A 23,436-nucleotide genomic window follows, 5' to 3' on the forward strand; every position below is an offset into this window, starting at 1 on the left:
CTCCCCACTCCTCCCACCCGCTCTCCCTCCCCCACAGCCCCCACCTGCTCCCCACTCCTCCCACCCGCACTGCTCTCCCCCTCCCCCTCCCTTTATTCCATGCTCCACCTTCCTCTCCTGTCAGATTCCATCATCTTCACCACCTTGTCACTTCATCCACCTATCACCTCCCAATTTCTATCACTACTAACACACACAAAATGCAGGGGGAACTCAGCAGGTCAGGATTAAACAGTCGATGTTTCAGCCTGAGACCCTTCATCAGGACTGAAAAGGAAAGGAGAAGAAGACAGAATAAGGATGTGGGTGGGAGATGAGGAGTCCAAGCTGGAAGGTGATAGGTGAAGCCAGGTGAGGGAGAAAGGATGAATTCAGAAGCTGGGAGGTTGTAGGTGGGAAAGGTAAAGACCTGAAGAAGAAAGAAGCTGATAGGAGAAGAGAGTGGACCACAGGTTAAAGGGAAGAATGAGGGGCACCAGGGGAGGCGATAGGCAGGTGAGGAGAAGAGGTAAGAGGGGAACCAGAGTGGAGAACGGAAGAAGAGGGAAGAGACGGGGGAAAAATTACCAGAAGTTAGAGAAATTGATCAGAAGTGGAGAGTGTTAGCATTTTCAAGTTCCTGGGTGTCGAGATCTCTGATCTCCCAACATATTGATGCAGCTATAAAGAAGGCAAGACAATGGCTATATTTCATTAGGAGTTTGAAGAGATTTGGTTTGTCATCTGAAACACTCAAAAACGTCTACAAATGTCCCTTGGAGAGCATTCTGACAGGCTGCATCACTGACTGGTATGGGGGGGCGGTCTACTGCACAGGATCAAAAGAAGCTACAGAAAGTTGTAAAATTAGTCAGCTCCATCTTGGGTACTAGCCTCCGTATTATCCAAGACATCTTCAAGGAGCAGTGCCTCAGAAAAGCGACTCCATTATTAAGGACACCAATCACCTAGGACATGCCTCCTTCTCATCGTTACCATCAGGTAGGAAGTACAGAAGCCTGAAGGCAGAATCAGCAATTCAGGAGCAGCTTCTCTCCCTCTGCCATCTGATTCCTAAACAGACATTAAACCCATGAACACTACCGCACTTTTCTATTATTTCAGTTTTTGCACTGTTTTTAATTTAACTATTTAATATACATGTATATACTTAGCGTAATTGACATCACGTATTGCCACTAAGTTAACAAATTTCACGTATTAAGCCTGATTCTGATTCTGATGTTCATGCCATCAGGTTGATGCAAATATTTGTGTTGCAATTCATTGCACTAAATCATGCCATGATGTGTTTCAGCTGCAATAAATTAAATTGTCATTATTTTCAACAGCTATTTATTCACTAAATTATAACGAACTTAAAAACTTTTATGCTTCCACTGTAAGTTTACCAGCGCCTTTACTTCCTGAGAAAACTAAAGAAATTTGGCCTGTTCCCTAAAACCCTCACTAATTTTTATAGATGCAGCGTAGAAAGCATTCTTCTAGGGTGCATCACAATCTGGTATGGAAGTTGTCCTGTCCAAGACCGGAAGAAGCTGCAGAAGATCGTGAACACGGCACAGCACATCACACAAACCAATCTTCCGTTCGTGGACTCACTTTACACCGCACGCTGTCGGAGCAGTGCTGCCAGGATAATCAATGACACGACCCACCCAGCCAACACACTTTTCGTCCCTCTTCCCTCCGGGAGAAGGCTCAGGAGCTTGAAGACTCGTATGGCCAGATTTGGGAACAGCATCTTTCCAACTGTGATATAACTGCTGAACGGATCCTGACCCAGATCTGGGTGGTACCCTCCAAATATCCGGACCTGCCTCTTGGTTTTTTTGCACTACCTTACTTTCCATTTTTCTATTTTCTATTTATGATTTATAATTTAAATTTTTAATGTTTACTAATTTTTACTATTTTTAGTATTTTTAATATTTAATATTTATAATCCAGGGAGTGGGAAGCGCAGAATCAAATATCACTGTGATGATTGTACGTTCTAGTGCCAATTGTTTGGCAACAATAAAGTATAAAGTATTACAGTATTAAGTTTTTTGAAAAGTATAGTTTGGTCTTCTCCAGGTTATGAATACCCAACCTAAGGATACTTCATAGCAATGAATAAACATTTGGGGAACGGGCAGGGTGGATAGGATTGGGTTTGCTGGTGGCTGGGTGGGAACAAAGCATTTCTATATGCCTTCTCTCCCCGACCCCTACATCCCCCCCACCACCCCAGCCGAGCCACACCTGGGACAAGCTGAGTACACTTCTTCCCTCACTCGCTGAGTCAGTGAGTTTGGACGGCGGCTGCTGTACCAAGCCTAATAGTGCAACCAACTCAGCTAGTTTTGTCATACCTTCCCACATGATTCCGATTTACGAGCAAAGCTCAAACTAAATTTTATTATCAAAGTACATATGTGTCACTATATACAGCCCTGAGATTCATTTTCCTGAGGGCATACTCAGCAAATTTATAGAATAGTAACTATAACAGGATCAATGAAAGAGCAGTCAGAATGCAGATGACAACAAACTGTGCAAACGCAATTATAAATAGATAGCAATAACTAACGGGAACATGAGATAACGAGACTTTAAAAGCGAGATCATTGTTTGTGGGGACTTTTCAATGATGGGGTTAGTGAGTTTGTTCAAGAGCCTGATGGCTGAGGGGTAGTAACTGAACCAGATCGGATGCCAAACAATTCTCAGCAATGGAACTGGGGCTGTCCATAAAATAAAATATTGCATCTATTTATGTTTCAGATTCATTTTGATGGATGGAGTCATCATTATGATTACTGGCTTGATGCAGATCATCCTGATCTTCACCCTGCTGGATGGTGTGCCAAAACAAACCACCCGCTGCAACCACCACTTAGTAAGAGAAATTTAAAACTCTCTTTGGATTACATTTCCCTTCATATATAAAATACCCTTTGTTTTGCATTATGCAAATAATACATTCTTTACTGTCTAGTCAAATAAGTCTTAACATTTAGTTTGATATCTGATCAAATGGTATAACATCATCATGCCATTTTGCATGGTGAGGTTACCTCATCTGCCAATCACACCTTATTCTAGTGCTTTGTTTACATGTCACCTTCCTTGGACTCCTGGGATATAGAATGTAGAGGCTTGCTGCAAAATATTTTCCCGCAAGTCCTTTAATAGAAATTGGTCATTTAACATCTTGGTTTTACAGAAATGAGAATTTAAACAGAACAGGTGCCTCTCTTCTTTCATGCACCAGAGTTAAAAGCCAGAAGTACACCAGGGTATCTGCATTGACCAGAAATAGATTTTCAGCTGTCAGTAATCAGCATGAGAATAGTCTCCAAAGGATCATGACTATCATTAAATCCTTGCAGGGTGTCTTTTAGTCCTTTGGTGACGCTGCCTGCACGAATTGCAAATCTGTTGATGTCAACCTGGTTAAGAATTGTATTGTACTGTTCTCAGCCTTCACGTGGATTTCTCTGTTACGAGTGATTCTTTCATCATGCAGCATGTTGTTTGTAAATGATCCTGCAGCTTCCACTTCCTCCTGACTGCTCTGCAGTGAGTTGAATTCCTCTGAAATGTTTATGCAGGAATATCCCACCCATTTGCTACATATTCTGGGGAGGGACATCCAAAATTTACATTAGTGTCTGATGTTATTCCAGCGGCATTTGCTTCAATGATTATAGGAAGATCAAATTTTGTCAGCCTGAAAGCTTTTACCTTCCATTATACTCTTCCGGTGTTTTATAGATTACGTCTGGTCCCCTGCAGGTAGGAATTCATTGCTCATCAAGAGTAGTGGGGCTATGTGGTTTAAAGATTTCTTTTAACATTAGCTGCTCTATCACAGATAAACTGCTAGATTGAGGACCTGGGACCTTCCAACTTTATCATTAAAATCTCAGCAAAGGTGCATTAGTCTGCTCAATTGCATAAGCTTTTGTAATTTTTCTTTGGTTTTAAGTAATAATTCTACTATTCCTCTAAACATTTTGTCTTCATATCCAATAACCATTCTACTTCACGTTATATATTATCCTTTTGTTTTTCAGTCTTCCTGCTGTCAATCTTTATTTTTGCTCTGTACTTCCTCCGTCATCTGCACTTTAGATTTTGTGTAACTTTTCCCTGTTCTGATGAGAGATCCTTGACATAAAATATAAAATCTATTTCTCTTTGGCCTGAGATTTTCATCTATTTCATATTTCATATATGAAGGCAGTGTGGACAGGGCCATTGAACTTAACCTGTTCTTTAACAGATTTGACATTGTGGCCCCTGCCCATCCCCCACATGAGCCATCTGTTGTCGGCCCCCAATCAACACATATTCCACTCTCCCCTCCTACCCCTCCTCACAGTCCCCCACCCTGCTCTCATGACTATACCACTTCCCCACACGAAACCACCACAGTGGGCTTCACAGCTGTACAGGTGAGAAGACAGCTGAAACGTCTCAACCCAAGCAAGGCTGCAGGACCGGATGGTGTCAGTACCAGGGTGCTCAAAGTCTGGGCCCCTCAGCTGTGTGGAGTACTTCGCCGTGTATTCAACATGAGCCTGAGGCTCCGGAGGGTTCCTGTACTGTGGAAGACGTCCTGCCTCGTCCCTGTACTGAAGGCGCCGCGCCCCAGCGGCCTCAATGACTACAGACCAGTGGCATTGACCTCTCACATCATGAAGACCCTGGAGAGACTTGTTCTGGAGCTGCTCTGGCCTATGGTCAGACCACACTTAGATCCCCTCCAGTTCGCCTACCAGCCCCGACTAGGAGTTGAGGATGCCATTGTCTACCTGCTGAACCGTATCTACGCCCAACTGGACAAGCCAACGAGCACTGTGAGGGTCATGTTTTTTTGACTCCTCCATTGCGTTCAATACCATCCACCCTGCTCTGCTGGGGGAGAAGCTGACAGCGATGCAGGTGGATGCTTCCCTGGTGTCATGGATTCTTGATTACCTGACTGGCAAACCACAGTATGTGTGCTTACAACACTGTGTGTCTGACAGAATGATCAGCAGCACTGGGGCTCCACAGGGGACTGTCTTGTCTCCCTTTCTCTTCACCATTTACACCTCGGACTTCAGCTACTGCACAGAGTGTTGTCATCTTCAGAAGTTTTCAGATGACTCTGCCATAGTTGGATGCATCAGCAAGGGAGATGAGGCTGAGTACAGGGCTATGGTAGGAAACTTTGTCACATGATGTGAGCAGAATTAATCTGCAGCTTAATGCGAAAAAGACTAAGGAGCTGGTGGTAGACCTGAGGAGAGCTAAGGTACCGGTAACCCCTTTTTCCATCCAGGGGGTCAGTGTGGACATGGAGGATTACAAATACCTGGGGATACGAATTGATAATAAACTGGACTAGTCAAAGAACACTGAGGCTGTCTACAAGAAGGGTCAGAGCCGTCTCTATTTCCTGAGGAGACTGAGGTCCTTTAACATCTGTCGGACGATGCTGAGGATGTTCTACGAGTCTGTGGTGGCCAGTGCTATCGTGTTTGCTGTTGTGTGCTGGGGCAGCAAGCTGAGGGTAGCAGACACCAACAGAACCAACAAACACATTCGTAAGGCCAGTGATGTTGTGGGGATGGAACTGGACTCTCTCACGGTGGTGTCTGAAAAGAGGATGCTGTCTAAGTTGCATGCCATCTTGGACAATGTGTCCCATCCACTACATATTGTACTGGGTAGGCACAGGAGTACATTCAGCCAGAGACTTATTCCTCCGAGATGCAACACGGAGCGTCATAGGAAGTCATTCCTGCCTGTGGCCATCAAACTTTACAACTCCTCCCTTGGAGGATCAGACACCCTGAGCCAATAGGCTGGTCCTGGACTTATTTCATAATTTACTGGCATAATTTACATATTACTATTTAACTATTTATGTTTTTATTACTATTTATTATTTATGGTGCACCTGTAATAAAAACCAATTTCCCCCGGGATCAATGAAGTATGACTATGACTATGACTATTTCTGTCTTTTATTTCAGATTTCCAGTGTTTGCCTTGTTTCCTTTTATTAATCTGCTACTTTTTTTTATAAATTATGAAAACGAAATCAAAATTCAACACTTGTTCTGACACTTTCAGAAGTAACTATTCATTTTTAAATATATATTTCCTTTTCATGTTTCCATTTGCTCCATTGAATCTATGTTGGTTCACAGAGTAATTCTATAATTCCATTTATTTGTGAAGCCTCCACCCTCCCATCCCTCTCCCTCTGTCTCCTCCCTCCCTCTATCCATATCTCTCTCCTATCTATCTCACTCTCTCCCTCTCTATCCCTCTATCTCCTTCTCGCCATCACCTTCCGCCAAATCCTTCCTCCCTCCCTCCCTCTATCCATCTCCCTTAATCCATCTCCCTTTCCTATCTATCACCCTCTCTCCCTCAATCTATCCCTCTCCCGCATCCCATCCCTCTATCCCCCTCTGTCTATCTCCCACCCTCTATCTCCCACCACCCAACTCCCACCCCCAACTGTCTCCCTCCCTCCCTGACTCTCCCTCACTGTCTCCCTCACTCCCTTTGATCCCCTTCCCTGCCTCCTGCTATCTATCTCTCTCTTACTATCTATCTCCCCCCACCCATCTCCTCCCTCCTGACTCCCAACCCTGTCTCCCCCGTCTACTCCCATCTCCCCAGCTACCTCCCCATCTATCTCTCCCTCTATCTCCCTTTATCTTCCCTCTCTTTATCTCCTTTGTTCTATTTCCCTCCGTCTCTTCCTCTATCTTTCCCTTTATCTCACCTCTCTTCATTCTCCCTCCCACTCCCTCCCACCCCTCCCTTCCTCCAACTCGCTCCCACTCCCTCCTTTCCCAACCCCTTCCAATACCTCCCTCCCCCTCTCTATCCCTCCCTCACCCTCCTCACCCTCTCTATCTCTCCCTCCCCCCTTGTCTCCCTCTATCCCTCTCAAGCCCTCTATCCCACCTATCTGTCTTTATCCATCTCTATCTCCCTCTCCCCCTCCCATGACCTTGCCCATTCCTGCCTTATTTTAATACCAGCCATCTTGACGAGGGATAATTTACGGTCACAAGCTAACCAATTAATCAGCGTGTCTCTGATTGTGGGAGGAAACTGGAGCACCCAGAGGAAAATCAGAGTGTCACACACACAGAGTGCCAGAGGCATACTCAAACCCATGTCAATGGGATTGTGCAGTTGTACCTGTCTAGAACCCTTTTCTTCAGGTATATTTCAGTTTGCAAGCTTGAAATTCTGATGTTGCATTGGCCAGCTCCTTCCATTTTATGATTCCTATTGCAATGTCTGATGTTAACAAAATTGAAATCAATCAACAATATTGAGCTTGTGATCTAAAAGTCTTAAACTGCTTACAGTTTCAAAGTTTCAAGTAAATTTATTATCAAAGTACATATATGTCACCATGTACAACCCTGAGATTCACTTTCCTTTCTTCCTGTACAAGGAACACAATCAAATCAATGAAAGACTGCATCCAACAGGACAGACAGACAACCAATGTGCCAAAAAAAAGCCAGGCATGCAAATACAAAAAGAAAGAGAAAACTTAATAATAATAAATAAATAAGCAATAAATATCAAGAACATGAGATAAAGAGTTCTTGAAAATTAGTCCATAGCTTGTGGGAACAGTTCAGTGATGAATCAAGTGAAGATATCCCTCTGGTTCAAGGGGCTATGGTTGAGGGGTACCTGAACCTGGAAGCGAGGGTCTTGAGGCTTCTGTATCACCTTCCTGATAGCAGCAGTGAAAAGGGGGTACGAACTCAATGGCGGGTGTCCTTGACGATGGATGCTGCTTTCCTGTGACAGCACTCCATGTAGATGTGCTCAATGGTGGGTAGGGCTTTACCTGTGATGGACTGGGTTGTATCCACTACTTTTTGTAGGCTTTTCCATTCAAGGACATCGGTGTTTCCGTACCAAGCCCCGATACAACCAGTCAATATACTCTCCACTGCACATCTATAGCAGTTTATCAGAGTTTTAGACGACATGCTGAACTTTCACAAACTTCTAATAAAGTTGTCACACTGCCGTGCTTTCTTTGTAATGGCACTTAACTTGCTGGACACAGGACAGATCCTGTGAGATGAGAACACTGAGGAATTTCGAATTGCTGACCCTCTCCACCTCTGATCCCCTGATGAGAACTGGCTGTTGGACCTCCCATTTCCTCCTCCTGAAGTCAATAATCAGCTCCTTGATTTGCTGACATTGACTGAGAGATTGTTGTTGTGGCACCACTCAGCCAGATTTTCAATCCCATCCTATTCATCACCACCTTTGATTCGGCCATTGACAGTAGTGTCATTGGCAAACTTCAATGCGGCATTGGAGCTGTGCTTAGTCTCACGGTCATAAGTGTAAAGTGAAATGAGCAGGGTGTTAAGCACACTGCCTTGTGGTGCACCTGTGCTTTAGGAGACTGTGAAGGAGGTGTTGTTGCCGTTTTGAACTAACTGGGGTCTGCAGGTGAGGAAGTCATAGATCCAGTTGCACAAGGAGGTATTGAGGGCTTGGACTTTGAGTTTATTAATTCAATTTGAGGGGATGATAGTATTAAATACTGAGCTGTAATCAGTAAAGAGCATCCTGATGTATGCATCGTTGCTGTCCAGATTTTCCAGGATTGAATGAAGAACCAATGAAATGGTATCTGCTGTTGACCTGTTGTAATGGTAGGCAAATTGAAATGAATCCAAGTGGCTTCTCAAGCAGGAGCTGATACGTTCTATCCCCAGTCTCTCAAAGTACTTTATCATAGTGGATGTAAACATTACTGGACAATAGTCATTGAGACAGGTTACCATGTTCTTTGAACGTTACAAATTTGGCTTTTTTTAAAATTTCAGATTCACAAGGCTTTGTTGCAGCTCCAACTCCAGGAGGATGTCCGACACCTGGATGCATCGGTGTTGGGCACATCAAAGGTGCCCGATACACGGGTCATCACAGGTGAGTGATAAATTTCTGCATCTTTTGAAGATTCAAGATTGTTTGTTGTCATTCTTGGTGCACTAGTGTAAAGAAGAACAAAATGATTGTTACTGCAGATCAGATGCAGCATAAAAACACACTCAGCATAAAGAATACAATAAACAAAAAAAACCACAAAAATACAAGTATGAAGGCAATCCTATAAAGCACGATGTAGAAGTAACTTGTACTGTAACATAGATTAATTATACGTACATAAAATGATTCTGCTTGCTTACTTACTGCCTGTTACACCGCTGGTGTTTAGGGCAGCAATGAAGGTCCTTCATCTCTGTCTGTATAGAAAGATTCTTCATTGATGATCCATAACCGTTGTTTTTTGACTAGTCAGGGTTTTTAGCCCTGATCCAAACCCCTGAATCAGGGGGACTGGTTGACCACTGTTAGTCTAGCCTCTACCCTTTGACATATTTGGCATGGATAACCCTACCAAGAAATAAAGCACAAGGCCCTGGCCCCAGCCAACATAACTCCCCGGGCCATTGAGGCACGTGAGCCTCCAAACCCTCCGACAGGGTTGTAGTCCTCTTGGGGGAAAGTGATGCTAGGTGACGTGTATTTAGTGGTGGTGGGTGGGTTAATAATCTGAGGTTTTGTTCAGCCTAGCGGCTTGGAAGAAGTAATTGTTTTTGAATATCGAGGTCCTGGCGTGGATGCTGTGCAGCCTCTCCCTGATGGGGGTGGGCCAAGCAGTCCATAAGCAGGGTGCGTGGGATCCTTCATGAGGTTGCTTCGGGCATAGTGAGCATTTTGGATGTTTCTTGGTGTTAACAAAATAGTGGACAAGGCTATTATGTTAACACCATGATATTGTGCCTTCAGTAGTCAGGATCACCATTGTGATAGCTGTAAACTACATAAAGCCATTTGCTGTGTCTAATCCCAATTTCTAAATCTTTATAAATCAAACTGGAATAGCCTCCAGTTTCCATATTCATGTGTGTTCTGCTGTGTACAGGCCCAGCTGCAAGTTGTCTCAGTGGGAATGCGATACTACTCTCCAACTTGCACATTTTTCCAACTTTAACAAACCATTGCTGATTTTCTTTTGCGAGAATTGAAATCTTTCCTAATCTTTATTCTAGACGAAGAACAGCACATCACAGCACATGCTCTTTGATCCACAATGTGCTGCTGACCCGTACAAGCCTACACACAATGTTCCAGCAGTGTCAGGGAGCAACTCCATTGGAGTGGTGCTGTGGGCTAAGATAATGAGGTGTGAAAGGAGCAGGGATGATTTGGGCCAGGCACTTGGGATCTCAAGTACTTGGGAACAGTAGCTGGGGAGATAGCAAGAGCAGGAGGTGGCAGGGCAGTACTACTGGGATGGAACTAGTGGACGGGTAAGGGATTGTCAGGAGCCACTAGGAGTGATGTTCTGCTGGAAAAGAAGCTACTGATAGTTCTCTCTCTCTTTCTGCTTGCAGAATTAGTCTCCCCACAGAATGGAAATAATATCTGAGGGAGGCAAGCCAAGCCAGAGGAAGGGACAGAGGTTGGTTTCTGGGAATATGTAGAATGAGATGACAGGCACAGGAAGTAAACCACCGGTAATAACGGGCAACAGATGCCAAACCCTTAGCAATGGGGAAATGGCAATCAGTCTTAAGAAGGTAGAACACTATAGCATAGTGCATGCCCTTCAGCCAGCCTTTTAAACAATTTAACATTTCCCTCCTCTATAACCCTCTATTTTTCTTTCATCCACGTGCCTCTCTAAGAGTTTCTTAAATGTATCTGACTCTACCATCACCTCTCGCAGGGTGTTCCACACACCCACCACTCTCTATGTAAAGAACTTCCCTCTGACATGACCTCATACTTTCCTCCAAACGCCTTAAAATTATAACCTCTGTATTAGCCATTTTTGTCCTGGAAAAAAGAGTGGATAGCGTGAGACTATCTTTGCCTCTTATCACCTTGTACACCTCTGTCAAGTCACCTCTCACCCTCCTTCGCTTCAAAGGGAAAGGCCCTAGCTCGATTAATCTATCTTCATAAGACGTCCTCTCTAGTCCCGGCAGTATCCTAGTAGCGCAAAACAAATTTTGCGGAGTCAGAGCTATCATTGTGCATATAAGGCCAATGGACTAATACCTGCAATCTTAGATGGATCTAGACGAGTCTGAGATGGGTGAAAAGCATGTGAAGGTAAAACTGGCAAGGAAGTGGTAGATTTGCATCCAATTTTAATATTTCACAGCAAGTATGCCAAGATGTGCCTATCACATGATGGACATTGATTGTTTTCAGGCCAACTAAACAATGGGGGCCAAATATTAATTTTACCGAACAATATTTGACTGTGTGACGCAAACTATTAGTAGAAAAGCATGCATATCAAAGGAAGCCTACCTGTATTTCAAAATACGATTGATATTGGTTCTTCAGTGGATTGCAGCATTCATCGCAATGGTCCTGTTACTATTCCAACATAGTTATTGCTGTGCATGGTGCGACAAGTATTAGTGCATTTGCTGTGATGCTGGTGTTTGGTTTAAACTTATGTTTGCACATCTTGCCCAGGCCATTGACTTTGAATCTGTGTATTGTACGGGGGGTGGGGTGGGGTGTCAGAAGACAAGGGCAGGATATTTGAGTATCACAACCTTGCACTCAACATCAGTAAGAACGAGAAATTGGTTGTGGACTTCAGGAAGGGGAAGTCTGAGGGAACACACACCAGTCCTCATCGAGGGATCTGAGTGAAAAGCGTAAGCAGTTTCAAGTTCTTGGGTATCTGCATCTCTGAGAATCTATCCTGGACTCAACATGTTAATGCAATTACAAAGAAGACATGAAAGTGGCAATATTTCATTTGGAGTTTGAGGAGAATTGCTATGTCATCAAGGATGACGTACGTTGGAATGCTGTTCATAGACTTCAGCATTCAACACAATCATTCCTCAGAAACTGATTGGAAAGCTGAGCCTACTGGGCCTGAACACATCCCTCTGCAAATGGATCCTAGACTTCCTGACTGGGAGACCTCAGTCAGTCCGGATCGGGAGCAGCATCTCCAACACCATCACACTAAGCACGGGGGCCCCCCCCAGGGCTGTGTGCTCAGTCCACTGCTGTTCACTCTGCTGACCCACAACTGTGCTGCAACACACAGCTCAAATCACATCATCAAGTTCGCCAATGTCACGATCGTGGTGGGTCTCATCAGCAGGAACGACGAGTCAGCATACAGAGAGGAAGTGCAGCAGCTAACGGACTGGTTCAGAGCCAACAACCTGTCTCTGAATGTGAAAAAAACAAAAGAGGTGGTTGTTGACTTCAGGAGAGCACGGAGTGACCACTCTCCACTGAACATTGGCGACTCCTCCGTAGAGATTGTTAAGAGCACCAAATCTCTTGGTGTTCACCTGGTCTGTCAACACCAGCTCCATAGCAAAGATAGCCCAGCAGCGTCTTACTTTCTGCGAAGGCTGAGAAAAGTCCATCTCCCACCGCACCCCGCCCCCCATCCTCACCACATTCTACAGAGGTTTTATTGAGAGCATCCTGAGCAGCTGCATTACTGCCTGGTTCGGAAATTGCACCATCTTGGATCGCAAGACCCTGCAGCGGATAGTGAGGTCAGCTGAGAAGATCATCGGGGTCTCTCTTCCTGCCATTAGAGATATTTACAAGACACGCTGCATCTGTGAAGGACTCCATGCACCCCTCATACAAACTCTTCTCCCTCCTGCCATCTGGCAAAAGGCACCGAAGCATTCAGGCTCTCACGACCAGACTATATAACAGTTCCCCCAGGTCATCAGACTCCTCGATACCCAGAGCCTGGACTGACACCAACCTACTGCCCTCTACTGTGCCTATTGTCTTGTTTATTATTTATTGTAATGCCTGCACTGTTTTGTGCACTTTATGCAGTCCTGCGTAGGTCTGTAGACTAGTGTAGTTTTTGTGTTATTTTACGTAGTTCAGTGTAGTTTTTGTATTGTTTCATGTAGCACCATGGTCCTGAAAAATGTTGTCTCATTTTTACTGTGTACTGTACCAGCAGTTATGGTCGAAATGACAATAAAAAGTGACTTGACTTGACTTGAAGATGCTCTCAAATTTCTACAGAAATCAGCACATTTCTACGTGGAGATCATACTAACTGGTTGCAATACCGTCTGGTGGGGAGGATTGGAAAAAGCTGCAGAAAGTTGTACACTCAGCCAGCTTCATCATTGCTACTAGCCTCCCCAGCATCGAGGACACCTCTAAAAGTCGATGTCTCACAAAAATGGTCTCCATCATTAAGGACCACCATCACTATAAGACATAGGAGCAGACTTAGGCTATTCAGCCCATTGAGTCTGCTCCGTCATTCCATCATGGTTGATTTATTATCCCTCTCAACTGCAATCTCTCACCATTTTTCTGCAACCTTTGACACCCTGATTAATCAAGAACCTATCGACCTCCACCTTAAATATACCCAATGACTTGGCCTGCACAGCCTTCTGTGGCCATGAATTCCACAGATTCATCATCCTCTGGCTAAAGAAATTTTTCCTCATCTCTGTTCGAGATGAATGCCCCCCAATTCTGGTCCTAGACTTTCCCACCATAGGAAATATCCATTTCACATCCACTCTATCCGGACCTTTCAATGTTCGATATGTTGTAATGAATGTTAACATTGCATTTGCCTTCCTTACCAACAACTCAACCTGCAAGTTAACCTTCGGGAAATCCTGCACGAGGACTCCCAAGTCCCTCTGCATCTCTGATTTCTTAATTTTCTCCCCATTTAGAAAATAGTCCGAGCCTTCGTTCCTTTTGCTAAAGAGCATAACTATGCATTTCCCTACATTATATTTCATCTGCAGCTTCTTTGCCCATTCCCCCAGTCTTTCTAAGTCCTGCAGGCACCCTGCTTCTTCAGCTGTACCTGCCCTCCACCTGTCTTTGTGTTATCTGCAAAATTGGCCACAAAGTCATCCAAATGTTGACATAAAATGTGAAAAGAAGTGGTCTTAACAGCAGCCAACCAGAAATGTCCTCCTGTGGTGACCCACTTTCTAGCACCCACGAACCGGCTCACAACAGCGCGCACAGGCAGAGGGCCGGCCCCAAAAAGGGTGCCAGGCCATCTTCACCAGCAGGGGGAAAATCCCGCTCGCGGAAAGGGTCTGGGAATATGCATTCCCCACAGCAGTCCCACCCAGGGAGGGCAGGAACGGGAAGGCTTTAAAGCAGGCTGTGAAGTTTGAATAAATCTCTTTATCGCAACTCTAACTCACCGACTCCGTGTGGTTATTCTAGCGCTGTGTGTAGCACACCGCTACATTTGGTGACCCCGATGGCCCAAACGATATTTGGGCCAGAGATGCCCGACGCTGCACCTGTTCACGCAGTTTCGTTACAACTGCCAAGCTTTTGGCTGCTGAGACCCCATCTGTGGTTGGAACAGACAGAAGCGCAATTCCGCATTCGGCAGATAACCTCGGAGTCCACTCGTTACTACTACGTGCTGAGCTCCCTCGACCAGGAGACTGCTGCATAAGTTGAGGAGTTTATACCGTCGCCCCCGGAGGACGGCAAATACACAGCATTCAAAGCCCTGCTCATAAGGACGTTCGGACTCTCACGGCGCGAACGAGCACGCCGCTTAATGCACCTGGATGGTTTGGGAGACAGGCCGCCGTCAGCATTAATGAACGAGATGCTGGCCCTGGCTGAAGGACACAAACCCTGCCTCATGTTTGAGCAGGCGTTCCTAGAGCAACTGCCCGAGGACATACGCCTGCTGCTGTCCGACGCAGATTTCAGCAACCCCCGGGAGGTGGCGGCCCGAGCAGATGTGCTGTGGAATGCCAGGAAAGAGAGAGGGGCATCCGTCGCACAGATCACCAAGCCACGTACCCAACGACAGACCAGACCAGGCCCGGCAGCAGAGTCTACAAAACCCGGCGAGGGGAGTGAGGAGCCCAACGAACAATGGTGCTTCTACCACCAGCGGTGGGGCACAAAGCCCGCCGCTGTAGACCACCCTGCAAATTCCCGGGAAACGCCAGGGCCAGCCACCGCTGATGGCTACGGCGGCTGGCCATCAGGACAGCCTCCTGTACGTCTGGGACAAGCAGTGGGGACGCCGATTTTTGGTCGACACTGGAGCGGAGATCAGCGTTTTACCTCCAACGAGTTACGACACCCGCAACAGAGAACCGGGACCCACCCTGAGGGCCGCAAATGGCAGCACAATACGAACCTACGGCACCTGCACGGTGTGTCTACAGTTCAGCTCCAGCCGGTTCATGTGGGACTTCACACTGGCCGCCGTGGCCCAACCACTCCCGGGGGCGGATTTTCTGTGAGCCCACAACCTGCTGGTCGACCTGCAAGGGAAACGACTAGTCCACGCCAAGACTTTTCAAACGTTTTCCCTGGGTGAAGCTAAGTTGCCAGCCCCACACCTGGACTCCATCACGCTGTCCAACGATGAATTCACCAGGGTCCTGGCGGATTTCCCATCAGTACTGACACCGCAGTTCACGGCAGCCATGCCCAGACACAGAGTACAGCACCACATCCCGACCCAGGGACCACTCCTCCATGCCCGTGCTTGAAGGCTTCCCCCGGACAAGCTCCGACTGGCGAAGGAGGAGTTCAAGAAGATGGAGGAATTGGGGATCATACGACAGTCCGACAGCCCATGGGCCTCCCCCCTGCACATGGTGCCCAAGGCAACGGGGGGCTGGAGACCATGCGGTGACTACCGCAGGCTGAACGAGGCTACAACTCCAGACCGCTACCCTGTGCCGCACATTCAAGACTTCGCAGCAAACCTACACGGCGCAAGGATCTTTTCCAAGGTAGACCTCGTCCGGGGATACCATCAAATCCCTGTACATCCAGACGACATCCCCAAAACAGCACTTATCACCCCGTTCCGACTTTTTGAATTCCTCCGAATGCCGTTTGGTCTAAAGAATGCCGCACAGACTTTCCAGCGGCTAATGGACGCGGTGGGACGCGACCTGGACTTTGCATTCATCTATTTGGACGACATCCTCATAGCCAGCAGTAGTCGGCAGGGGCATCTGTCCCACCTCCGCCAGCTCTACTCCCGCCTGAGGGAATTCGGCCTTACAATCAACCCAGCCAAATGCCAGTTCGGACTCGACAGCATCGACTTCCTGGGCCACAGGATTACTAAAGACAGGGCAACCCTGCTGCCCGCCAAGGTAGACGCGGTCCGCAACTTCCCCCAACCCAACACAATCAAAGGCCTGCAGGAATTCATGGGTATGGTGAATTTCTACCACCGTTTCCTCCCCTCAGCAGCCAGAACCATGTGACCCCTGTTAACTCCAATGTCGGGTAAGGGCAAGGACATTACCTGGGATGAAGAGGCCACAACCACTTTCGTTAAAACCAAAGAAGCCTTAGCAAACGCCGCGATGCTAGTGCACCCCAGAACGGACATTCCTACTGCCCTCACGGTGGACGCATCCAACACAGCAGTCGGTGGGGTGCTGGAACAACTCATCGAGGGTCGCTGGCAACCCCTGGCGTTCTTCAGCAAACACCTACGACCACCTGAACTCAAATACAGTGCTTTCGACCGGGAGCTATTGGCACTATACCTGGCAATCTGGCATTTCAGGTACTTCTTAGAAGGTAGGCCCTTCACCGCGTTCACAGACCAAAAACCACTTAGTTTTGCGTTCGTGAAGGTGTCCGACCCCTGGTCGTCCCGCCAGCAGCAACATCTGTCCTACATCTCCGAGTACACGATGGACATCCGGCACGTCTCGGGAAAGGACAACGTCATGGCAGACGCACTTTCCAGACCGACCATACAGGTCCTGTCCCAGGGGGTGGACTATGCAGCGCTGGCAGAGGCACAGCAGGCAGACACTGAGATCCCCAGTTACAGGACTGCAGTCTCCGGTTTGCAGCTCCAAGACCTCCCCGTAGGCCCAGGCGAGAGGACCATACTATGTGACGTAGCTACCGGCCAACCCCGCCCCGTCGTCCCAGCAGCCTGGCGCTGGCGGGTTTTCGAATCCATTCACAACTTAGTGCACCCCTCCATCAGGACAACCGTCCGGCTGGTCTCCAACAGATTCGTGTGGCATGGGCTGCGTAAACAGGTCAGTGAATGGGCCAAAACGTGCATGCAGTGCCAAACGGCCAAGGTGCAGCGGCACACCAACGCTCCGCCACAGCGGTTCGAACCCACCCGCCGGAGGTTCGACCACATCCATGTGGATATCGTGGGGCCCCTGCCAGTGTCGCGAGGAGCACAGTACCTCCTAACTGTCGTAGACCGGTTCACCAGATGGCCAGAGGCAGTCCCGCTCACCGACACCACCTCCGACTCCTGCGCCCGAGCACTGATCGCAACCTGGGTAGCCCGCTTCGGGGTACCAACTCACATTACCTCTGACAGGGGCGCTCAGTTCACCTCCAGCCTGTGGTCGGCTATGGCCAACCTTTAAGGAACACAGCTACACCACACAACTGCCTACCACCCACAGTCGAACGGGCTAGTGGAGCGTTTCCACCATCACCTGAAGTCGGCTCTCATAGCCCGCCTGGAGGGGCCTAACTGGGTGGACAAACTTCCCTGGGTCCTGCTCGGAATCCGCGCGGCGCCCGGAGAGGATCTGCACACCTCGTCGGCCGAGTTGGTGTACAGCGCACCCCTATGTCGTCCCAGGAGAGTTCATACCAGCCCCAAGGGGGCAAGAAGAAGAACCCACAGCAGTCCTGGACAGACTACGGGAGAGGCTCGGTAACCTGGCCCCTATACCCACTTCACAGCACGGACAGAGCCCGACCTGCGTACCCAAAGACCTGCAGAACTGTAAGTTTCTTTTTGTACGACGGGGCAGACACCGGGCACCAGTACAGCGGCCCTACGAGGGGCCGTTTAAGGTGATTAGGAACAACAGGTCCACGTTCGTGCTGGACATTGGGGGGAGAGAGGAGGTTTTCACGGTGGACCGACTCAAACTGGCCCATGTGGACTTGGCGCAGCCGGTCCAGGCTCAGGCACCGCGGCGCAGGGGCAGACCTCCCAAACAGAGGCCGATCCAGACTGTGGACATTGGGGGAGGTATCGCCGGTTCTGGGGGGCGGTTATGTGGCGACCCACTTTCTGGCACCCACGAACCGGCTCACAACAGCGTGCGCAGGCAGAGAGCCGGCCCCAAAAAGGGCGCCAGGCCATCTTCACCAGCAGGGGGAAAATCCCACGCGCGGAAAGGGTCTGGGAATATTCATTCCCCACAGCAGTCCCGCCCAGGGAGGGCGGGAACAGGAAGGCTTTAAAGCAGGCCGCGAAGTTTGAATAAATCTCTTTATCGCAACTCTATCTCACCGACTCCGTGTGGTTATTCTAGCGCTGTGTGTAGCACACCACTATACTCCCTTTATTCCTATTCTTTGCCTCCTAACAGTCAGCCAATCTTCTGTCCATGCTAGTACCTTTCCTGAATACCATGGGCTCTTATTTTGTTACACAGCCTCTTGTGCAGCACCTTGGCAAAATCTGCTGAAAATCCAAATAAACAACATCCATTGACTCTCCTTTGTCCATCCTGCCTGTTACTTTCTTAAAGAATTTGAACAGATTTGTCAGCAAGATTTCCTCTTTAGAAAACCATGCTGATCTTGGCCTATTTTATCATGTGCCTCCAATTACTCCAAAACCTCATCCTTAATAATAGATCCAACATCTTTCCAACCATTGAAGCCAGGCTAACTGGCCTATAATGTTATATCTTCTGCTTCCCTCCCTTCTTATGAGTGGAGTGATATTTGCAATTTTACAATCCTCAGGAACCATTCCAATCTGGTGGTTCTTGAAAGATCATTACTAATGCCTCCACAAGCTCTTCAGCTATCTCTTTCAGAATCCTAGGGTGTCGTTCACCTGGTCCAGGTGACTTAGCTACCTCAACCTTTTCAGCTTTCTAAGCACCCTCTCCTTAGTAAGAACAAAGGCCCTTAATTCTGCCCCCTGACCGCTTGAATTTCTGACATTCTGCTAATGTCTTCCTCACTGAAGACTGATACCAAGTGCTTTTTAAGTTCCTCTGCCATTTCTTTGTCTCCCATTGCTACCTCTCCAGCGTCATTTCCAGTGGTCTGATATCCACTCTCATCTGTCTTTAATCCCTGTACATCTATTTATATTTCATCTTTTCTCTCATTATGACCTTTTTAGTTGTCTGTTGTTGGTTTAGAAAAATTTTTGCTATATTATATGCCCTACCTTCTTGCATTTATGCTGTCTTTGACTACCGTTGTCAGCCATTGTGGTGTCATCCTCTCTTCAGAAAACTTAATCTTTGGGATGTATCTTTTCTGCGCCTTCCAAATTGCTCCCAGTAGTTCCTATCTCACCTCTTCATTCTCCTGTAGTTGTCAGGGAGATTAGAGGTCTCCCAAATTTCCCACATCTCACACAAGGAACATACTACTACCTCTGGATCCATTTTCAGCACGTTAGCTATGTACTAACAAAGAAAAACAACCTACCAGAAACGTACTTAGAACCTCCACCTCTGCTTGCCCAAGCCTGTTGAGTTAAAGCTGGACCACCGTTAACACTGGCCCACTCACACAATAGCTGCTCTGCTTACACCTCCTCTTTATTGTCCCTGCGCTGATTTCAGCCCACCGAAAGAAAGCTGAAAGTTGCTAAACTTCGAACTCAGTGGACTGAGCAGCATCTGTGGGTGGAAAGGAATTGTGTTCAATGAGGCTCTCTCTCGCTGCTCCACCACTGTGAACTCTTCTTCTCTCTGACTCTTCACACTTATCACCTGCCAGCTTGTACGCTTTCCCCTCCTTCCATCTTAAAAATATACTTTGTGTCATCGAAAGAAAGCTGAAAGTTCCAGAGCTCTTTTTAAACTTCACCAATGAACGAGGTCTCGTGCTGTTTGAAGACCTCACCTCTTCTTGTTGTTACCATCAAGGAAGAAGTACAGAAGCCTGGAGACACATACTCAATATTTCAGAAACAGCTTCTTCCTCTCCGCCACCAAATTTCTGACGATGAACCCATGAACACTACCTCACTTTTCCCCCCTCTTTTTGCACTACCTATTTAATTTAAATTTTTAATATATACTTCTTAATGTAACTTATGGTTTTTATTATTATATAGTGCAATATGTGTTGGCGCGTGGCCAAGTGGTTAAGGCGTCGGTCTAGCGATCTGAAGGTCGCTAGTTCGAGCCTCAGCTGAGGCAGCGTGTTGTGTCCTTGAGCAAGGCACTTAACCACACATTGCTCTGTGACGACACTGGTGCCAAGCTGTATTGGCCCTAGTGCCCTTCCCTTGGACATCGGTGGCATGGAGAGGGCAGACTTGCAGCATGGGCAACTGCTGGTCCTCCATACAATCTTGCTCAGGCCTGCGCCCTGGAGACCTTCCAAGGCGCAAATCCATAGTCTCACGAGACTAACGAATGCCTATTATATTGCAATATACTGCTGCTGCAAAACAACAAATTTCACAACATATGCTAATGATATTAAATCTGATTCTGTTTCTGACTGCTTGTTACCACCTCACTGATAATCAAGTTGTATCTCACGTTAATCACTCAAGAGGTGCAATATTTCAGAATCAGGATCAGGTATAATATCACAGGCATATGTCACGAAATTTGTTGTTTTCATGGGTTTTGAAATTTAGTGGTGCAGCTATGAGTTAATTTGACTTTTTTTTTAAGATTATGAGAATACTTAGTCCTCTCTTATTGTCATTTAGAAATGCATACATGTATTAAGAAATGATACAATGTTTCTCTGGAATGATATCACAGAAAACAAGACAGAGTTAGTGAAACCCAACAGTGGAAATGAATCAGTGAGTGACTGTGCAAGGCCAATTTTCTGCTACGGTCAAAAGTGGCCAAGCTGGAAACAAATCCAAAAAAAAATAATGTTGCCAAAAAACTGAAATGGTCCACCCACATAGACACCGTGGCCAAGAAAGTTCACGAATGCATCTATTTCTCTTCAGGCTGAAGAAATTTACCATGTTCCCGTCAAACCTTAGCAGCTGTTATTGATGCCCCGCAGGAAACATCCTGTCCAGATGCATCACAATTGGTACGGCAACTGCCCTTCATGTGAACGCACGAAAATGCAGAGAGTTGTGGACACAGCTCAGCACATCACAGAAACCAGTCTCCCTTCTGTGGACTCTGTCTATACTTCCCACTACCTGAGTGAAGCAGCCAGCTTAATCAAAGGCTCCGCACAGCCTGGTTATTATCTGTCTTTTCTCCCCTCTTCCATCAGGCAAAAAATAAAAAAGCTTGAAATCACATATCATCAGGGTCAGGGACTGCTGTTCTAAGACTATTAAATGGTTCCCTAGTCTGATAAAATGGACTCTTGACCTCATAATCTACCTCGTTATGAGCTTGCAGCTTATTGTTTACCTGTTCTGCACTTTCTCTGTAGCTGTTACACTTTATTCTGCATTGTTATTGTTTTTCCTCGTTCTTGCTCAATAAACTGTGAAATGATCTAATCTGTGTGACAGCGTGCCAGACGACAAGCTTTCTACTGTTTCTCGGTGCATGTGACAATAATAATCCCATTGCATTTCTGTTTCCCATTATCTTACATGTGGCCATATGCTGTAGGGGCACTAGCACTCATCAACTGAAAAAAAACTTATGTCAAATGCCAACGAGATGTGTTGGAGTTTAGCTCTTGTTTTCCTGCTTTGCACAGTCTCCTGCAATAAGACAAGAACAGACTTATTATAATAGCACATATTTCTCAATGGATGCTGTGCATTTGGTGGGGTGACTGCCAGGTAAAGCTTTAAATTGGATATGAAGGAGATTGGCAATGGTGGATGCACAGGAAGAGTGGAGGTTGCAAGATGGGTGGGTGGATCTGCATTTTCTTTTAATAAGGAAGAAATCAGAGCTTTAGTAGTGGGCAAGTGATTGGAATCACATCTAAGGGGCAGCATAATAATACTGAGGTAATTTATTCAAAGTCAATCCGCACAGATTTTGTTAATTCCCGGTCAGTGCCTGACCACAGTGGAATTTTTTAATGAGGGTAATGCTTTTGGATTTTAGCGAGGCTTCAGAAAAGTCAAACAAAAGGTCCATGAGTCAAGTTTATTTATCACACGTACTGTACATTGAAACTTACAGTGAAATGTGAGGCTGTGCTGGGGGCTGTCCACATGCGTCGGTACACATTCCAGCACCAACTTCACGTGTTTACAATGCTCAGTAGAACAACACAGAACACAACAAGCAACAAAACAACACCAGCTAAACAAGCCCCATCACTCCCTCCCACCCACACACATACACAGTCCTTTAGCCACCTTCTTCAGGCTCCAGCCTCACGTGAGTTCAAATTTGGGCTTCGGTTTCCGCAGCAGACGTGCAGAAATTGGCATGGACTCGGATGCAGTCAGTGGGCCCCAGCTTCCAGACTTCCACTTTGACTCTCAGGCCTCAGTCTTCGGCATTGATCCCAGGACATGCCGATCACCAAACACTAGGCCTTGAACTCTAGACTCACCGATGACAGATCCCGAACACTAGATCTTGATTCTGATCTCACCAATTCACAAACCAGGGGGTCACAAGGACTCGTTTCTGCACCTGCACAAAATGGTGACTCTGGAACTCACCATAACTTACTGACTCAGTGCAAAAGAGGTGCAGAATCTGTTGCTTGAAAGAGTTGCCAAGACAAAAATCCTCAATGGATATGTGCTTGAAAAGATGTGAACTGCAGTCGAGAGATTGCAAAGTGGAATTTAGCAGGTTACTCCTTCTTGACCATCAAGGACACAATGAGCTAAATTTTCCAAGGGAAAGGGACAGGACTGAGGCGCACAGGGGAATTTAGATGAATGTTTAATTTCATTCGCTTCTCTTGATCGGATTAGACCACTAAAACTGGCTGAATCTGCCACTCTCACGAATCTCAGCAATGCATCAGGCAAGTAATCAGTAAATCATCCCAATTCTGCACCATTTTTCTTTTGTTTATAATTTCCAATACAATTGAAATTTTTGATTGGCTATTTAAATACTAAATTGAGATTATGTCATGTGATTCCTGATCCTGAACGGTACATGAAAATAAAATGAGAATGAGATGACAGATTTAGAAGAGCATTGGCAACATGCTGAACAGATTCTCCCTTTTCCTGCAAAATTTCAGAATCATATCCCTGCTTCCAGTGCCTCTCCCTGTTAATACTGAAGCATCCTTAGTTCCTTATCAGTAGTTTATAGTCATTTAATTGTATTTTATTGTGCATCAATCTGATTTATTATGAGTTTTAGTGGAGGCTCGCAGTTTTTTTTATTGAATCTAGATGTCAATGAATTAAAAATAGCTTTGGGTCATTCATTAACTTCCATTTTGAATATTCATGGTGAGTTTTGT

The 23,436-nt window shown here is 46.4% G+C and overlaps 1 protein-coding gene across 4 annotated transcripts in view; it reads left to right on the forward strand.

The window, feature by feature from the left end:
• LOC140195107 (lethal(3)malignant brain tumor-like protein 4) overlaps positions 1-23,436 on the forward strand; it is a 402,850-nt gene that overhangs the window by 223,279 nt on the left and 156,135 nt on the right. For all 4 annotated transcript variants that reach the window (XM_072252853.1, XM_072252873.1, XM_072252862.1 and 1 more), the window contains 2 exons: positions 2,770-2,884; positions 8,877-8,979. In XM_072252853.1, coding sequence (XP_072108954.1) covers positions 2,770-2,884; positions 8,877-8,979 — 218 coding nt within the window. The remainder of the gene's footprint in view (positions 1-2,769; positions 2,885-8,876; positions 8,980-23,436) is intronic.

This window comes from Mobula birostris, chromosome 1 (assembly GCF_030028105.1).
Source record: "Mobula birostris isolate sMobBir1 chromosome 1, sMobBir1.hap1, whole genome shotgun sequence".
NCBI lineage: Eukaryota > Metazoa > Chordata > Chondrichthyes > Myliobatiformes > Myliobatidae > Mobula > Mobula birostris.